Below are 15,859 nucleotides of genomic sequence, written 5' to 3' on the forward strand. Positions count from 1 at the left end.
TAGAAAAAAGCCAATATTTATTCTACAATATGAGAATCTTTATAAATAAATAAACGTATAGTACCTAACAATTCACTCTTAGTCCGGGAGGTAGCGTTGCATTTTAAATAGATAGTGTTTTTACACCAAACTGTAGCTATGTTTTTCAATAGACCTTGAATGATTGGTGTGAACCAAGCGTCAGCTACGCTAAGATGGGTGAAGGATGTAGTAAAGTTAAATAAAGTGGTAGTCGCTTGACAAAACTTCATTCTCTCGTCAAATTTGAACCCGTATAACATTATTTTCAGTTTTTACAGGTTCTTACGAAAGACGGATTAAACACAGATTTAATGAAGCCACCGTGGGGGAGGCTGATACCGAATGTTCGAATCACTAGTAGAGCAGCCGACGATTAGTTCACTGTCTAGCCATATCAAGATCCATTGATGTTAATATCAGGCCGCTTTCTTTGACTTTCGTTTTAGCAACGCTTTAAATCAATTATTATAATTAATACACTCGCGGCACAGGAGGGATCCATTTCACCTCGCTGTCATCCATGGTCTTGTCGATCACTGGCCTGTAGGTGATCGTTACTTTCCCCGTACATAGATCTACAACGGACAGTGAGTGCTTCCTCCAGTGTTCTGTCATCGGTTTTTTCGTCTGTAACAAAGGGGATTTCATACAATTATATTCTTTCCGATAAAAATTTCCCAGGGCAGGACTCCATGAAGGATATTTAGGATATTACAGAGTTAAATGCTGTTAATGGCTACTCGGGTTTTGAATTACATTCCGGCAATAATTAAATATTCAGTTCAATACGAGTTTTGACCTGTGTGGGGTTTTGCATGTCATTTAGGAGAAACAATCGATTGCGTTGTTTTTGCGTCACAAAACATAATTATTTTACAGTTACTTTTAACAATTTGAAACTTTCTCTTGGGAAACATAATATTAGCCATTAGAATCACGCACGTATTTTAATCGAATAGTATAGTTGAATAATTACCTGTCCCTCTACGGGCTTACTGTAGTCATACTCATCCAGCCTCTTCGGACAATCGTCTCTGAAGTGCGCCCCTCTGCTTTCAGTTCTATTCTTAGCGCACGCCACGACCTGAACAGCTAACTGCAGCATGTTCTGCAACTCCAGGACCTCAATCAAGTCCGTGTTCCAATTGAAGCGTCTGTCCACTACCCTGATGTCTGCGAAGGCTTGGAACCATTTCTGAATTTCTACGTCGGCTGCAATATTTTGGAATGAAATATTAAACGTCTTTGTAGGAATTTGACTACAAAGTATGTACCTAAATATTAATTTAATATCACTAACAGAAACTTACCTAGCCTACATAAAAATAAGTGACGACGTACCTTCGCCTAATAGTTTGGAATCTCTGAAGACTCCACACTTGGCCTGCATTGTGTGCCTCATGGCTTCTCTCAGTTCATGTGGAGGAGCACAACCATTGGCACACCTCATCTTCTCTAAATTATCTATCGTGGCATCGCAGAGGTTCTGAAACAACGGTTTTTGCTTGCGTAACTCAGAATACTTGGTTTTATAGCTATTTATCCATAAATATAATAGAAATAGAAATAGAAAAAATCTTACTTTCCAATATAAGTTGAAATTGATGTGTTGTATTCGCAGCTAGTAGGCAACAAGTACCTACAGCTTCACAACAATATGAATAAACAGCATATAACCCAAATTAGCCAACTACATAATCATTCTAAGATCACCACTACTTACATCCTTCAAAGTGGGTTGCTTCTGGCCAGGCTTGAAGTCGGCGCTGATGGTGTCCGCGATAGATTTGCCGAAGACGACGATATCCAAGAGTGAGTTTGCACCCAATCTGTTGGCTCCATGAGCATTGCTGACAGCCTCACCGCAAGCATAAAGTCCAGGTACAATACAGTCCTTGCCTCCTTGGTGAACTAAAACCTGAAGTCAAACAAGGGTAGGCTTAGAACACCTAACCTGCACTAAGAAACTATGCACGGATCAACTATTGATGTGTACTGTATATATATATATAATAATGCTTATTAAATTGAAATTAATCGATAGAATACGTGTGTATTATAAAATCAGAACATCGAAAATCAAGAATTTTGTTGGGTGTTTCCAGACGATGCTCAAGATAAAAGATAATTTATTTTGCGAAAACACGGGTATATGTTTAAAAAAACAAGAGGTATTTTTGTAACATAAGGTTGTAAAATAAAATCAGACCCATACATGTTTTGCCAGTATTTGGCGTACAAATTTTTTACAAATATTTAAAGTGAAACGTCACAATACAGTAACAAGTGTTAGGCATGATTTAAATATTCATTAAGAGTATAAAAACATTTGGCAACAAGATATTCATTGAATTTTAATTTAAACTTATTTAACGGTAGGGACTTAATCCATTTTGGTACTTTGTTATAAATAACAGGCGCTAGACAAAATACGCTTTTATGCATTAGCGCAGTGTTGCATGGCACAATGCATAGTTTGTCATTATCCCTACGACTACGAGTGCTTACATCAGCAAGGCGACTAAATAATTTTGGGTTACTTTTTACAAAAGCAGCAACTTCGTATATGTAGAAGGAAAGTAAAGTTAATATTTTAAATTTAGTGAAAAACTGTCAGTATTTTGAAGACAAACATTGCCCTAATGCATCTTTTTTGAGATTCGAAAACTGTTTCTCTGTTGGCCGAGTTTCCCCAGAATACTATTCCAAATCTTAGGATGGAGTGAACTATGCCATAGTAAGCTGTAATTAGAGCACCAGTGTCTACGATAGCTGACAGTTTGTACAGAGCATATGCGGAAGAACTAACTCTTTTTGTGAGTTCCTCTGTGTGTGACTTCCAGTTTAAGTTCCTATTAATGATAATGCCTAGAAATTTCGTTTTAGTGACTGTACTGAGTGATGTGCCTTGGTAGTTGATTTCAAAATTTGGACTAGCTATACGTTTACTAAAATATTTTTTTTTTGTTTTAGCTAAATTAATCTTGAGGTTATTATTGTTCATCCATTCTATTAGAGATTGGATGGTAGTATTTGTGACGTCTCGCCTGTGGAATCTACGGTAACTGTACTATCATCTGCAAATAGCGTCACTGGATATTTGGTCACTAATGGCAAATCATTAATCAAGCCAAAATACATATTTTTCAATTTTTGTCTATTTTGCTATTCTTAATAATGTTTGTGGAACGATAAAAACGCCAAGTTAAAATCAGCGAGCCACTGCTTGATTTCATCGCGCATTTTTAACCAAGGATTTTATTTATTAAACGATCTCAAAGAAAAATTCTGCCGAAACTCAATACGTTCGTTACACGCGAACAATGTACTAGGCATATACACGCATCGTCAAAAGACACGTCTTACAAAAGCAGCCCAGTTCATGTATCCGACGTAAAATACCCCTAGGCGCGATTATATTTTTTTTATCATCAACTAAGATAATAAGTGCGACGAAAAATTAAACAAGAGAAATCTGAAATATACTCTTAAAAATGATAAAAACACCGCCGCCCGCACCCCTCATCATTGTAACAAGGCTTGGACCGCGCTCGCAACAGAGATGTGTTTCTAAAAAATTACAAATTGCATCATAATATTAAATAAAAATTGCATTTTAAATTTATTCAAATCTCATAAATACCTATTTTTTTATCATGAACGTGTTCTAGTCATTGGATACATGAACTGGGCTGCTTTTGTAAGACGACTAAAAAATCACGGTGTATAGTAACCTCATAATAATTTATGCTCACCTCTCCTCTGTAGTTAATAGGTATGCCGCCCATAGTGTAATGCACAGTGGGCAGTACTGGTACGGGCTGCGTATACACATCTGCGCCAGTGAAGGTGAAGGCAGATTCCGAGATCCCTGGAAGCTTATCCTTGATCAACTCGGGACTGAGGTGGTGGAGTTGGAGGTACACGTGATCCTTCTTCGGTCCGACTCCTCGTCCTTTAGAGGAAGTTAAGATTATTGCAATGTTTCACTGTCCCTTGCGAATTGTTATAATTTAAAAAAACTAATGCAAAAATACAATCTAAAAGTAAACAAACGAACTTGGGTTTATAAAAAAAAACATTTGATTTTGCTAATAGAGATGGTCACAACGATTTCACGACTTGTGTTTACATTGATAGTGTATGTTCTGCCATCTATTGAAATTACGGTAAACTAAAATGTACTTTAGGTTCTAACCCCCTTAACACATGGCTTTGCTCCAAACAACCAACAGATGGCGATGAACCCAATAAAATGTAAGAGTGGAATAAAATACATTAAGTCTCGATAATTTTTGGCAAAATTGCGTCTTTAAGCCTATTTGGGTATTGTAGTTGAAAATTCGGAATTCAACGTGGGGTGCTGTGGCAAGTATCTTGCTCCCGAACTGACAATAGAAGTGAGTTTACTGTTTTGATAAAAACAAATAAACATGTTATACCTTGTCTTATTTCCGTGGCCATCGATCTGGATACTACGTCACGACTGGCCAAATCTTTAGCTTTGGGCGCGTATTTCTCCATAAACCTTTTGCCTTCACTGTTCACGAGGTAGCCGCCTTCTCCGCGGGCACCTTCCGTCATTAAGCAGCCGGATCCGTACATGCCTAGAAAAATGAAACAATATAACTTTATATAACCTTACAAATGGTTTTCAAACTTTGTTTAGAACAAAGTTACACCAATCACTTTCTTTTATTGGATTATCATATATTTTTCTATGGCGTTAAATTACCTTGTCGTCAATATGACTCAAGTCACAAAGGGCTACTGGGCTATTTCAAGCTACATATATATTTTAAATTAAATAAGTGTAGTAACAATCATCAAATCATCATTTTCTATAATCGCAGTTGATAAATTCAAAATTATTATAATGAACGAGTAGTACAGTAATGAGACTACGAAGTCGTACGTCCGCTTGTACTTTTTACGCGCAAAATGGATATTAGATTGCAACGGAAAACGAGTAACCGGGTGAAAAGAAATTGAGCTGAATAAAAATCCGTACTCATTACTCGATAAAACTGTTACTCGGCGCATCTCTATTCTTAACTGTCGCTTACGATGTCTTTAGGAATGGTAGACCAATATGGAATGCACCAGCACGAAATGTGACTAACAATATGACCATGAGACAGCCCCGTTATGGATGCATGTTTCTTAGCTCCCAATAAAAGCATTGTTGAGGCACTTACCGGTTGGATGAAACTGTATAAACTCCAAGTCTTGCAGTGGAACACCTGCTCTCGCCGCCATCGCACACCCGTCGCCGGTGCACGTGTGGGCCGCAGTACACGAGAAATACATCCTTGGGTAGCCTCCAGTACTTATAACTGTATTCCTAGCTTGGAACCTGAAGCATAAAATGTAAAAGATTTACTTATTTTGCGTGCAATCTTGTTGCGGGCTTCTGTATTTGAAGGAGTACGAGCTCGTGGCTACGCTATAACCGCACAAGTGAATCGATCACAGGTTAAGCTACGCTTGACCGGTGGTCCGTAGATGTGTGATGGTCACACATCTACAGACCATACCGAGTTCCTCCGTGTTTCGGAAGGCACGTTAAATTGTGGGTCCCGGCTGTTATGAAGTTTGAAGTCTGACAACCAGTCTAACCAAGGGGTATCGTGTTGCTCAGGTAACTGGGTTGGGGAGGTCAGATAGGCAGTCGCTCCTTGTAAAACACTGGTACTTAGCTGAATTCGGTTAGACTGGAAGCCAACCCCAACATAGTTGGGAAAAGGCTAGGTCGATAGTGATTTGAAGGAGTAGGTACTTCATAATATTCTTTATAGGTACTTAAGTTTTTCAGGTGAAAAGCATAGTTTCTGGCCCAAAAATAAATAATGATTCCCTCCCTAATTTAAATTACCCTGGACTTTGTAATTAAACTAGCTTTTCGCCCGCGTCGAGGTCGGTTATATCGCGTTTCCAAGAGAACTAACTCTTCAAAAGTCCGGGATAAAAACTAATATGTTCTTTCTCCAGGTCAATTTTATCTCTGTACCAAATTTCATTAAAATCGGTTCAGTGGTTTAGACGTGAAAGCGTAACAGACAGACAGAATTACTTTCGCATTTATAATATTATACATATATAGTAAGGATAAGGATAGTAAGGATGCTTACCTGTGGAGGCATCCGTCGTCCATGTCTATGGCAAGGCATCCCACTACCTCACCATCCTGCACTATTAGATCAAGCACAAAGAACTCGGTGAAAAAGTCGATGTTCTTATATTTCGTGCAATAGCCGTAAAGCGTGTGAAGGAGGGCATGGCCAGTACTGTAATAAGTAAGCAAAATAATTTATCAGGTACTCAATACTCAATCATTTATTGCATTCCATATGTTACAGAGTATGTTACAAAAAATATAGGAGAGAGGGAGAGGGCAGAATAGCAATTTGTGTCTTTACTTCCCAAGCTATGTCGACAATAACTTTCAAGTACATTGGTTTAGCTGAATAGCGTACATAGAGCCAGTGCTATGGACCCATACCCTGAAGTAGCTCAGTGTACAATATTCCACAACTATAACACAACACCATCTAGTCTTATACTAAGCAGAGCTTATATTATGAGTCCTGCTAGACAACTGATAAACATACTTATATATTTGTAAATACAGTCACAGAGAAATATATCACGCTCATCACACAAACATTGTCCTGGGGGGGAATCGAACCCACGACCCTCCGGTAAAGCAGTCCGGGCTACTAACTAGACAACTAACTAGACCAACAGGCCAGTGTGATGTAAACGGTAACAAATGTAACGAGTTAACGAGATATCATGCTTTAATGTCATACGAAGTGACTCGCGAGTTCATATCTATGAGAAAACTAACCGATCAGCAACGGCACATGTCCTCTTGGCAGTACTCTTTCCGAAGTTAATAGTTCCACCACCAAACGGCCTTTGGTATATTTTTCCTTCTTTTGTTCTTGAGAACGGCATGCCCATATTTTCCAATTCTATGACACACCCTGGGGCTTCTCGGGTCAAATAGTGGATGGAATCCTGAAGAGTGGGCCGAATGTTAAAAAACCGTTTGAAAAGAACCTGCTTTTCAGCACACTTCAGGTTAATTTTTATACATTCAAGTTCTGTTAGTGTCTGCGTAGCATTATTATGATTAAAAAAACATTTCATACCTGATCACCAAGCCAATCTGATCCTTTGACTGTGTCGTAAAAGTGAAACTTCCAGTCATCATCATGCATACTTCCTAAAAAAGAAAAATATGTACGTGTATGTGTGTGTATATCAATAATGACGGATATTTTTCTTTATAATTCATATCGAAGAAGGTTCTCAATTCGCCTGCTTTTTTTAAGTGCTCTGATAATATCCTATTCTAAATAAACTGAGTTTATAAACATGACACTTGCATTCATTAACATTATAGACGGTCTACTGAATTGCTGGAAATGGATCTACGTTTCCATGTAGGACAACAAATCGAATCCGAAGTATTTTTATTGAAATGTAGCTCAGAACACTGAATACATTAGTTGACTTGGCAGCGTGTCAAAACAATGGCACCATTCTGTCGCTCGATCCTTATGACTTCATATTTGGTTTCGTACAATATCAAAACCGTAAAGAGGCATACAATATAAACTTAAAAACTGATCCGTTCAGGATACTGGTACATAGAAGAAATAGTTTATTGAATTGAGGGACCTTATCGTGGAGAATTCTACTTGGGAGTAGGAACATTTCGAAAAGACCAAAATGTCTACTAAAAGACTTCAAATGCTACTAAAACAAATTGAAAAATGGTTTAGTTTTATAAAAACGAGTCCTGCACTGAAAAATTTAATCCTTATGTCGCGGGGTGTTTTGCCAACGAACAATTCATAAGCACAAAGACACCTAGACTCAGAACAAGCATTCGTGGATCACACACATGATTGTCCTACGCGGGGATCAAGCCCGCGGCAAGTCGTGCAAAGTGGGTTTGGCGTGATGACCTCAACCACTAAAGCTTCATTAAAAATTCACATATTCATAAATTAGCGGACATCAAAACTCACCGATAGCGGCGTTCATACCGCCTTGAGCGGCAATGGTGTGCGACCTGGTAGGGAACAGCTTGGAAATGAGGGCTACGGAGAACTTGTTCTCAGCCAGGCCTTTTGAGACACGCAGCCCCGCTCCTCCCGCGCCGATAACCACGCAGTCGTGCTGATGGTGCTGGATCGTGTAGGAGCCATGACGAAAGGAAGCTGGAAGATTGGGAAAGCCTTTTAATAACTGCAGACGGAAAATGAAAGTTTTATCGAGTTCTTTCCTTTTAGATCAGAAAATACCTAACTTTCTAATTCAAGTAAATGCATTATTTTGGGAGTGCAATTATTTTTTGACGGCAACATATTTTTTTTCCATTGACACTTACTTTTTGATTCTTTATTGTTGTAGTATTTTTTTGCTATTTTAAGCTGTTCTCGTATCATGTATAATAATGTATGTACTACATAAGATATGCTATATGGGCTATTTTTGAAAGGATGTATATATGGAGTTTTCTGCCGTTGCTTCTCCTAGGAATAAATTTTAGAACCGTGCACCCAGAGTTGGAATTTTAAAGTGCCTTAACTGAGAACTTGATAATAAACTAATTGTTCTTGACTTCTTGAAATAGGAAAATAAGGCTAAGGCCCTAAAGATTTCATTTGTAAGGAAGTTCTAAACCTTCAAGAAAGCCTCGTGCGATTTAAATTACGAAATCTTATACATTTTGGAATAGTATTTTCCTTTTTAAGTTGCTCAGAGTACTTCGTTGGGGATTTTTGACTTCACGTTACTTTTAGATCCACCGAGTCTTGAGGCTTTAGTTTGTAAATAAACTGAAGGTAATATTACAACGTCAACATTTGGTGGAAATGCCTGTATGCATGGTTTTGCTAGCCTTGATAATAGTTGATAAGGGGCCAAAATATCCTCAAAAAAGTTTTGAGGGCAATTATAAAAATTTTATAAGAATAAATGCATAGTGGTTTCTTAGGTTTACGCGAATGTTAGACATTGAAATGAAACTACTTTTACGGATTTTATCGCGGTTTAATTTTAGATTTTAGTTCCCGACGTTTCGAAACCTTTGCAGGTATCATGGTCACGGGCAGACTGAGATGGCGTTCGTCTTGACAGAAGATGTTGCTCGTTCTACCTTCATATTTTAATTAATTATTTGTGGTCCGACCTACGCAGTATGAGCTCACTGTGTCTTGATGTCTTGCAGCGCTGCTCTTGGGTTTGGCCTTGAGTTTATTTATTATTGGATCCCAAGTAGGTGATATATTCCAGCCATCTTCTCTATTGAAATTAGGGTGTTTTTTAATCTCAATAGCCTCGCGAAACATCCTAGGTAGGAATTTGGATTCTTTAGCGAGAATCTGTGGTTGGTAAAATCTAATATTAAACCGCGATAAAATCCGTAAAAGTAGAATAAATTCAATAAAAAAAACTGCTGCATTACTCCTAACCTTCGAACACCGTATCCTAATAAGTAAACACACATGATCTCACTAGCGCATGGAACGGGAAAAACAATCATGACCTATTAAGAAAGGAAACAAATCATAATTATGTTCGCTTAAACAAAATATGTATTAAAGATAGATAATGGTCTAAGAGCCCGTGAACCCCAGACCTTCGTTATTTTATAAAAGCTGAAAGTTTGTCAGCGCATACTCCCAACACAGGTAAGAACGATGGACCATTATGAAGTTTGGGTTATAGTGGCTTAGGCAGGTAAACGGTACTAAAGGTGTGTAAAATACCGATCTAAATTCGTCAAATAATAAAGTGCGATTTTTTTATATTATCTTCAGAATATTATTAAAAATCACGTTATTCATTGCCAGACACTTAACATCGTGGCAACCCCTTGCCAGACACCCTTAATGTTCATGAAATTATAGTTTAACTTACGTTATAGTATAAAAGCTGATTTTTATAAATAATACTTGGGTAATAAGTAGATGATGTTTCCTCATTAGCCAGACATTTTTTATAGTTCCAACCCCTTGCCAGACAAGCATGTAGGGTAGCTGTAGGAGCGAGCGCGAGGCAGTAGGTATGTATATGAGTGAGTGCGAGTGAGATGCGTTTGTATTGTTTAGTATTTAATACATGCTTACATCAACTAAAACAATAATATGTGCTATCTTCAATTATTATTAATTAAATATTCGTTATAAATGATAAGAATAATATTAATTATGAATTATGAATGACTCATGCAAATAAACTTTTTGGCGCAGATTTATGTAAATTTTAAAAACATCTTAAGGAAAGACATTCGATGCTACAATTACCTTAAATTGTTAAAAATTTTAATTTATTTTATCAAAAACAGGTTTAAAAAAAAAAGCCAAAAAATAAAATATTTTTCAAAAATTTAATTAAAAATAGGTTAATGATGCTACAAGTTATTACTGAGGATAAAAAAATAAATTGATGACATTACATATTATTATAGAGTATAAAAGACAATATTAATTTATTCATTATCATCATCAATGTTATCATTTTAACAATGCCACCAACCAGACGTACAAAAATAGAGAGAAACAGTGAAGGGTATAGAGGCTATTAGTTGTTTTCTAGAGCGCGCGTGGTGTTAAGCTCAGTATTTACTTCAAAATGCCAAGTTGTTCAATAGCGATTTGTAAAAATATAAGTGGAATTATTGAATCCTATGAAATAAACACTATTATGAAAATATATATTTTGTTTTGTATTTAATAAAATTAGGTCCTTTTCAGATATGGCGAGACCAGGGAAATAGGGATTAATTTATATATGGAGAATATTATAGATTCCAGTTTAAATTTAATAGGTACTCATACCTAAGATAGGTCAACTATACAAAATAAAGTAGTGCATCAAAGCTACGCTAAGGCGGTACGAAGTTCGCCGGGTCAGCTAGTCATACTATAAAATATTATTTGTCACTACTTTTTTTTGCAAATAACACAAATTAATGTTTCACCTATGATTTGTTTTTATAATACAAAATCACTTTAATTTAAAAAGTCACATAAACAAATTGTAAAAATATAATCTACGTATCATGCTATATTATATTATTTTAGCTGATGTAAACATGTACTGAGTACTAAACAATACATGCGCAGTAGAAATAACAACTGCGCAGTGAGGGATCGCGGTAGACTTAACTCGCCATCTCACTCGCACTCACTCATATACATACTGCCTCGCGCTCGCTCCTACAGCTACCCTACATGCTTGTCTGGCAAGGGGTTGGAACTATAAAAAATGTCTGGCTAATGAGGAAACATCATCTACTTATTACCCAAGTATTATTTATAAAAATCAGCTTTTATACTATAACGTAAGTTAAACTATAATTTCATGAACATTAAGGGTGTCTGGCAAGGGGTTGCCACGATGTTAAGTGTCTGGCAATGAATAACGTGATTTTTAATAATATTCTGAAGATAATATCAAAAAATCGCACTTTATTATTTGACGAATTTAGATCGGTATTTTACACACCTTTAGTACCGTTTACCTGCCTAAGCCACTATAACCCAAACTTCATAATGGTCCATCGTTCTTACCTGTGTTGGGAGTATGCGCTGACAAACTTTCAGCTTTTATAAAATAACGAAGGTCTGGGGTTCACGGGCTCTTGCTCTATAAAGATAAAGATAAATGTGGACAACATCACATACATTGTTCTGAACCCAAAGTAAGTTGCTAAAGCACTTGTGTTATGGAATTCAGATATAACGGAGGTACCACAAACACCCAGACCCGGGACAATGTGGAAATGTGAATTTTTACATTGGCCCGACCGGGGATCGAACCCGGGACCTCAGAGATAGCGACAACTTGAAACCGGTGCGTACGCCACTCGACCACGGAGGTCGTATTAAACGAGTGGTTGTGATCATCACGCCAAAACCACAATGCGCGAAGTGACGCCGGTTCGATCCTCGCGTCGGACAAGTATTTGTGTGATACACGAATGCTTGTTCTGAGTCTGGGTGTCTTTGTGCATGTGACTTGTATGTTTGTATAACCCCCCGCGATACAAGGATTAAATGCCTTAATACGGGAGTGCTTTTTTTGTGATGATTTTAAGGTAATAGAGTACTTTTATTTCAACTAATATTTTGAGATGAAAACCGCATCTCGAGTCTCGAGACACACACTAAGTTAACTCTCAGCATACTTAGTTGATTGCTGACCTTTCAAACCCACAGCAAGACATGACCAGACGTATGATAATGATTCAAATATGGATTTTGCTCGTAAAAATTCCAAAATTTCAAAATCTCGTTAACATCGTACAGCAAACGAGCGGAAAGCAGAAGACCGAGGCAAAATTATCTTGCCTTAAACTGTCTGTGCTATGCTGTATCAAGCTGTCTTAAGCACTGTCGAATTGAATGTAGAGCCGAATACACATGTCGGAGTCTCTTAGCAAAATGATCATGCATACAGGCAATAGATTTATTCCCCCCTACATAAAAGAGAATAGCACTTGTCAAAGGGGTTAGAGTACATCGAACATCTCGCTTGCGTGAATATAAAGCTATGCTTTCTACAATTCTGAAGAACGTTTTACTCCGGTATTCGTGCGACTGTTTCACGTGACTGCAAACAATCTGCCTTATTGCTGACAATAAAGTACTTGAAGTCAATATTGCTTTAAGCTTCCTTGCATATCTTTTAAAGCATTGTAATTCTAAAAGATTTGAAGAATTGTTGACCAGTACAGAGACTTGCATCACTTAAAACATTTTTGACAAGAAAAAAGTCGGTTGGAATTTCGATTGTTCATCCTATTTGATAGAATGTGCTGTTAGTGCCATATCATAATCGCATTCATTCGAAAATTTAATAATTAATTAATAAAATCATCTTACATTTTAACGGTAGCCTTTTGCCGATTTTATTGAAAAATAAACTGCCGATTTTCTGAAACAAAAAACCTTTTAAATAAGTGGACTGACAAAAATTAAATTAACATTGCACGTCATAACAAGTATCTATTTTACAACCTTAAACCCGAATAAGATAACAATACAATGTATGATATCCAAAACGACGTATTTTTGTAGAAAAAAACTATCGAGAGAAACGTTTCTATTTTCCCATACATTTCTTCGACGCAATTCAATCACAACATTATACATACCTTTGCAATTACAATCATGGTTTATAAATAACACTATAAAATAATTATTTAATTAATTAATATAATAATAAATTATAATTTTTATATTAAAATGCCTTTCGAACGGTTTGATTTTCATTTGTCATGTCAAGGCCGCTTCATATTCAGTTAAGTTTTTATTCGCTGAATTTATCTTTGAGTGGCCAGCATTTCAAAACTTACAAACTTTTTTGAAGCACTCAGGCGAGGAAATCCTATTTATGTTACCTGCAAATGCGATCTATGCACATATCATGCAACATTTGATTAATTTGAAACATTTGCTGTGTTTCCTTCTCATGGGACTTAGAGAAACTTGTTCCAACAACGGAATCTCTTTATCAACAAAGTTAGCATAGCCGGAGTCTATTAGATGGGCACACAACATTCTAGTCAGCCTCCGCTGGCGCGTACCGCAGACACGATTGATCGGGTTAGCCGCGGCAGTTATCACGTATGCTCAACCATTAATCTGTGTGTAACTCCAGCCCCCAATATGTATTTGTCAGTTGACGAACATAAACTAATGTTTGGCTAGTGGATACCTTAGCTAATTTCATGATAGGCGACGTACTAAGACCATTCCTCAACGTTGTATTTCGAGGATGATTGAAGTTCAATAGCTGTCGTCATCAGAGGCTCAACTAATGGGATCCCGTTGACGTCAACGCAGTCAATGCCGAGAGCCAGTCATTTGTCCCTGTGTAACTGGTTCCCCTATCCATTAATCTAAGCCTGGTCATTTGATCGGTCGAAATCGATAAGGACTAATGAATGAATCTGAACGGTTTAAATAGATATGTCTTCTATTGCTAGTGTTAGCAAAATAATAATATGCGATGATTAAACAAATTCTATTATTGTACTCGCATCGCAACCTTGCTGGTAAACAAATAAGCTGATCTTTTTTCAGTTCAATCCGGATTTTTTAACTTGGGGGGGGGGGGGGGGCGTTTAAAAAGTATCATTAATGTAATTTAGATAATTTATTATGAACTTACCGCCCTGTGAGATAAGTATTCAGTGTGAAAGCACACAGAAGAAACTACTGCAAGCCTGGTTCCTGATAAATAATCGACCGAAATTGTAGTGTACCTAGTCAAAAAACGTATTTACTAATACTATAATTTTCTTCTTTGCCCTACAATATTACATGTATTTAAAAAATAAAGCAAATTCAACATCTTTTTTTATCTCTGCAGTCAAGCGACTTCAAAAAGAGGGAGGTTTTCAATTCAACTGTTTTTTTTTTGGCCCCTGGTCCCAAAACAAATTAATAACAAGTTTGGCTTAGTAGTTTAAAAACTACTGTCTTCGTTTGTTAAAAAACGGTTTGTTACCAAAAGGAACTTATAAATAAACTTTAAGCAACAGTTGGTACGAAAATTACATATACGTGATGGATGACCAATTTTGTATTTTCGGTTTTCTTTAGCCTATTGGAACGGAACCCAGCGTTACGAGTCACACTTGGCCGATATTTAGATACTTTACTTTAATTTATACAAACAGAAAACAAAAAATCACTGTATAAACTGATTTGGAACATCAGGGCACACCTGTCAATGTTACGTTAGTACCTCATAAATAAGTTATGAGACATGCAACGCGAATGTCTTTTACAATAGCACGTTGTGCACGTCCCCTGTCCAATTACCACGAGGCTCGGCCGGTGACGTCACGGTGACATGCTAATCCCTGTCATTTACTTGTGTAACAACATGTTAACGTAAGTGTCTATCATGAATTGAAAGTGAAGTGCTTCGATTTATATCACGGTATTGTAGCACGAAACTGCCCTGGGCTAGCCATAGACCGAGATAAATGGAAAGAGGCTGGGATGGGAGGCTTTTGATCTGCAGTGAGATGTGCGGCATTAAGTCCGTCTTATTAACCACAATTGCACGTAAAAGTTTAAATAAATAAATTAGTCTTTCAATTCATATTATCAGTTTATTCCTGGATTTGACTATTTTGCCAGACTTCAAAGGCTCCAGCCAGCGCCATGTTTGAAATCTAACTGTATTTACTAAAGAGCACACGCAGTTACGATAACGTAAGGACACCCAGACTCAAGACCAGCATTCGAGGATCACACCAACGTTTGTCCTACGCGGAGATCAAACCACGAGAGTTCACGCTGGGTGGTTTGGCATGGTAGCATGCCGGCTGGTGCGTCTATTATACAAATTTTTCAATGAGGACTTGAATATAAAAAAAATATTTTTATTCCTACTTACTACTTCTTTACAACAGTATTATTGTGGGGACTAAAAACCAATTTTTGTTTTAAGGCGAAGTTGTTAACGTATATTATCAATGTAGTAGAATCTTTTATACCTAAAATTGTGAGTATTTAATTGGAGTAAGTAAGAGTTAAATAATTTTTTTATATAATACGATATTCTCCTTAGGTTGTTGTCGTTCGAACTATGAAACCTTAGTTGATCCGTGCATTGTCATGCACTTATCAGGCTTTCTCATTTCATGAACAACAACCTATGATGTAATTCTTGTCCACGTTTGTTTAGAATAATTATTTGGGACAATAAAATATTACAAAAACAAAACAAATTAACTAGTTGACTGTGGATCTATGAAAAAAAAGCAACAAAATACAGACGAATTCAGAAACTGATC

The 15,859-nt window shown here is 36.9% G+C and overlaps 1 protein-coding gene across 1 annotated transcript; it reads right to left on the bottom strand.

The window, feature by feature from the left end:
• LOC113504226 (succinate dehydrogenase [ubiquinone] flavoprotein subunit, mitochondrial-like) lies at positions 1-13,279 on the bottom strand. Its single transcript, XM_026886402.1, has 13 exons — positions 13,202-13,279; positions 12,930-12,981; positions 8,064-8,255; positions 7,179-7,252; positions 6,872-7,044; positions 6,153-6,308; positions 5,220-5,377; positions 4,464-4,628; positions 3,777-3,976; positions 1,745-1,939; positions 1,363-1,507; positions 998-1,233; positions 1-648 (listed from the first exon to the last, which is right to left on the bottom strand). Exons 1-13 carry the CDS (start codon positions 13,217-13,219, stop codon positions 493-495), a joined length of 1,920 nt encoding a protein of 639 aa, XP_026742203.1. The 5' UTR covers positions 13,220-13,279; the 3' UTR covers positions 1-492.
• Between the last annotated feature and the right edge of the window lie 2,580 nt (positions 13,280-15,859).

This window comes from Trichoplusia ni, chromosome 21, assembly GCF_003590095.1.
Source record: "Trichoplusia ni isolate ovarian cell line Hi5 chromosome 21, tn1, whole genome shotgun sequence".
Classification (NCBI taxonomy): Eukaryota; Metazoa; Arthropoda; class Insecta; order Lepidoptera; family Noctuidae; genus Trichoplusia; species Trichoplusia ni.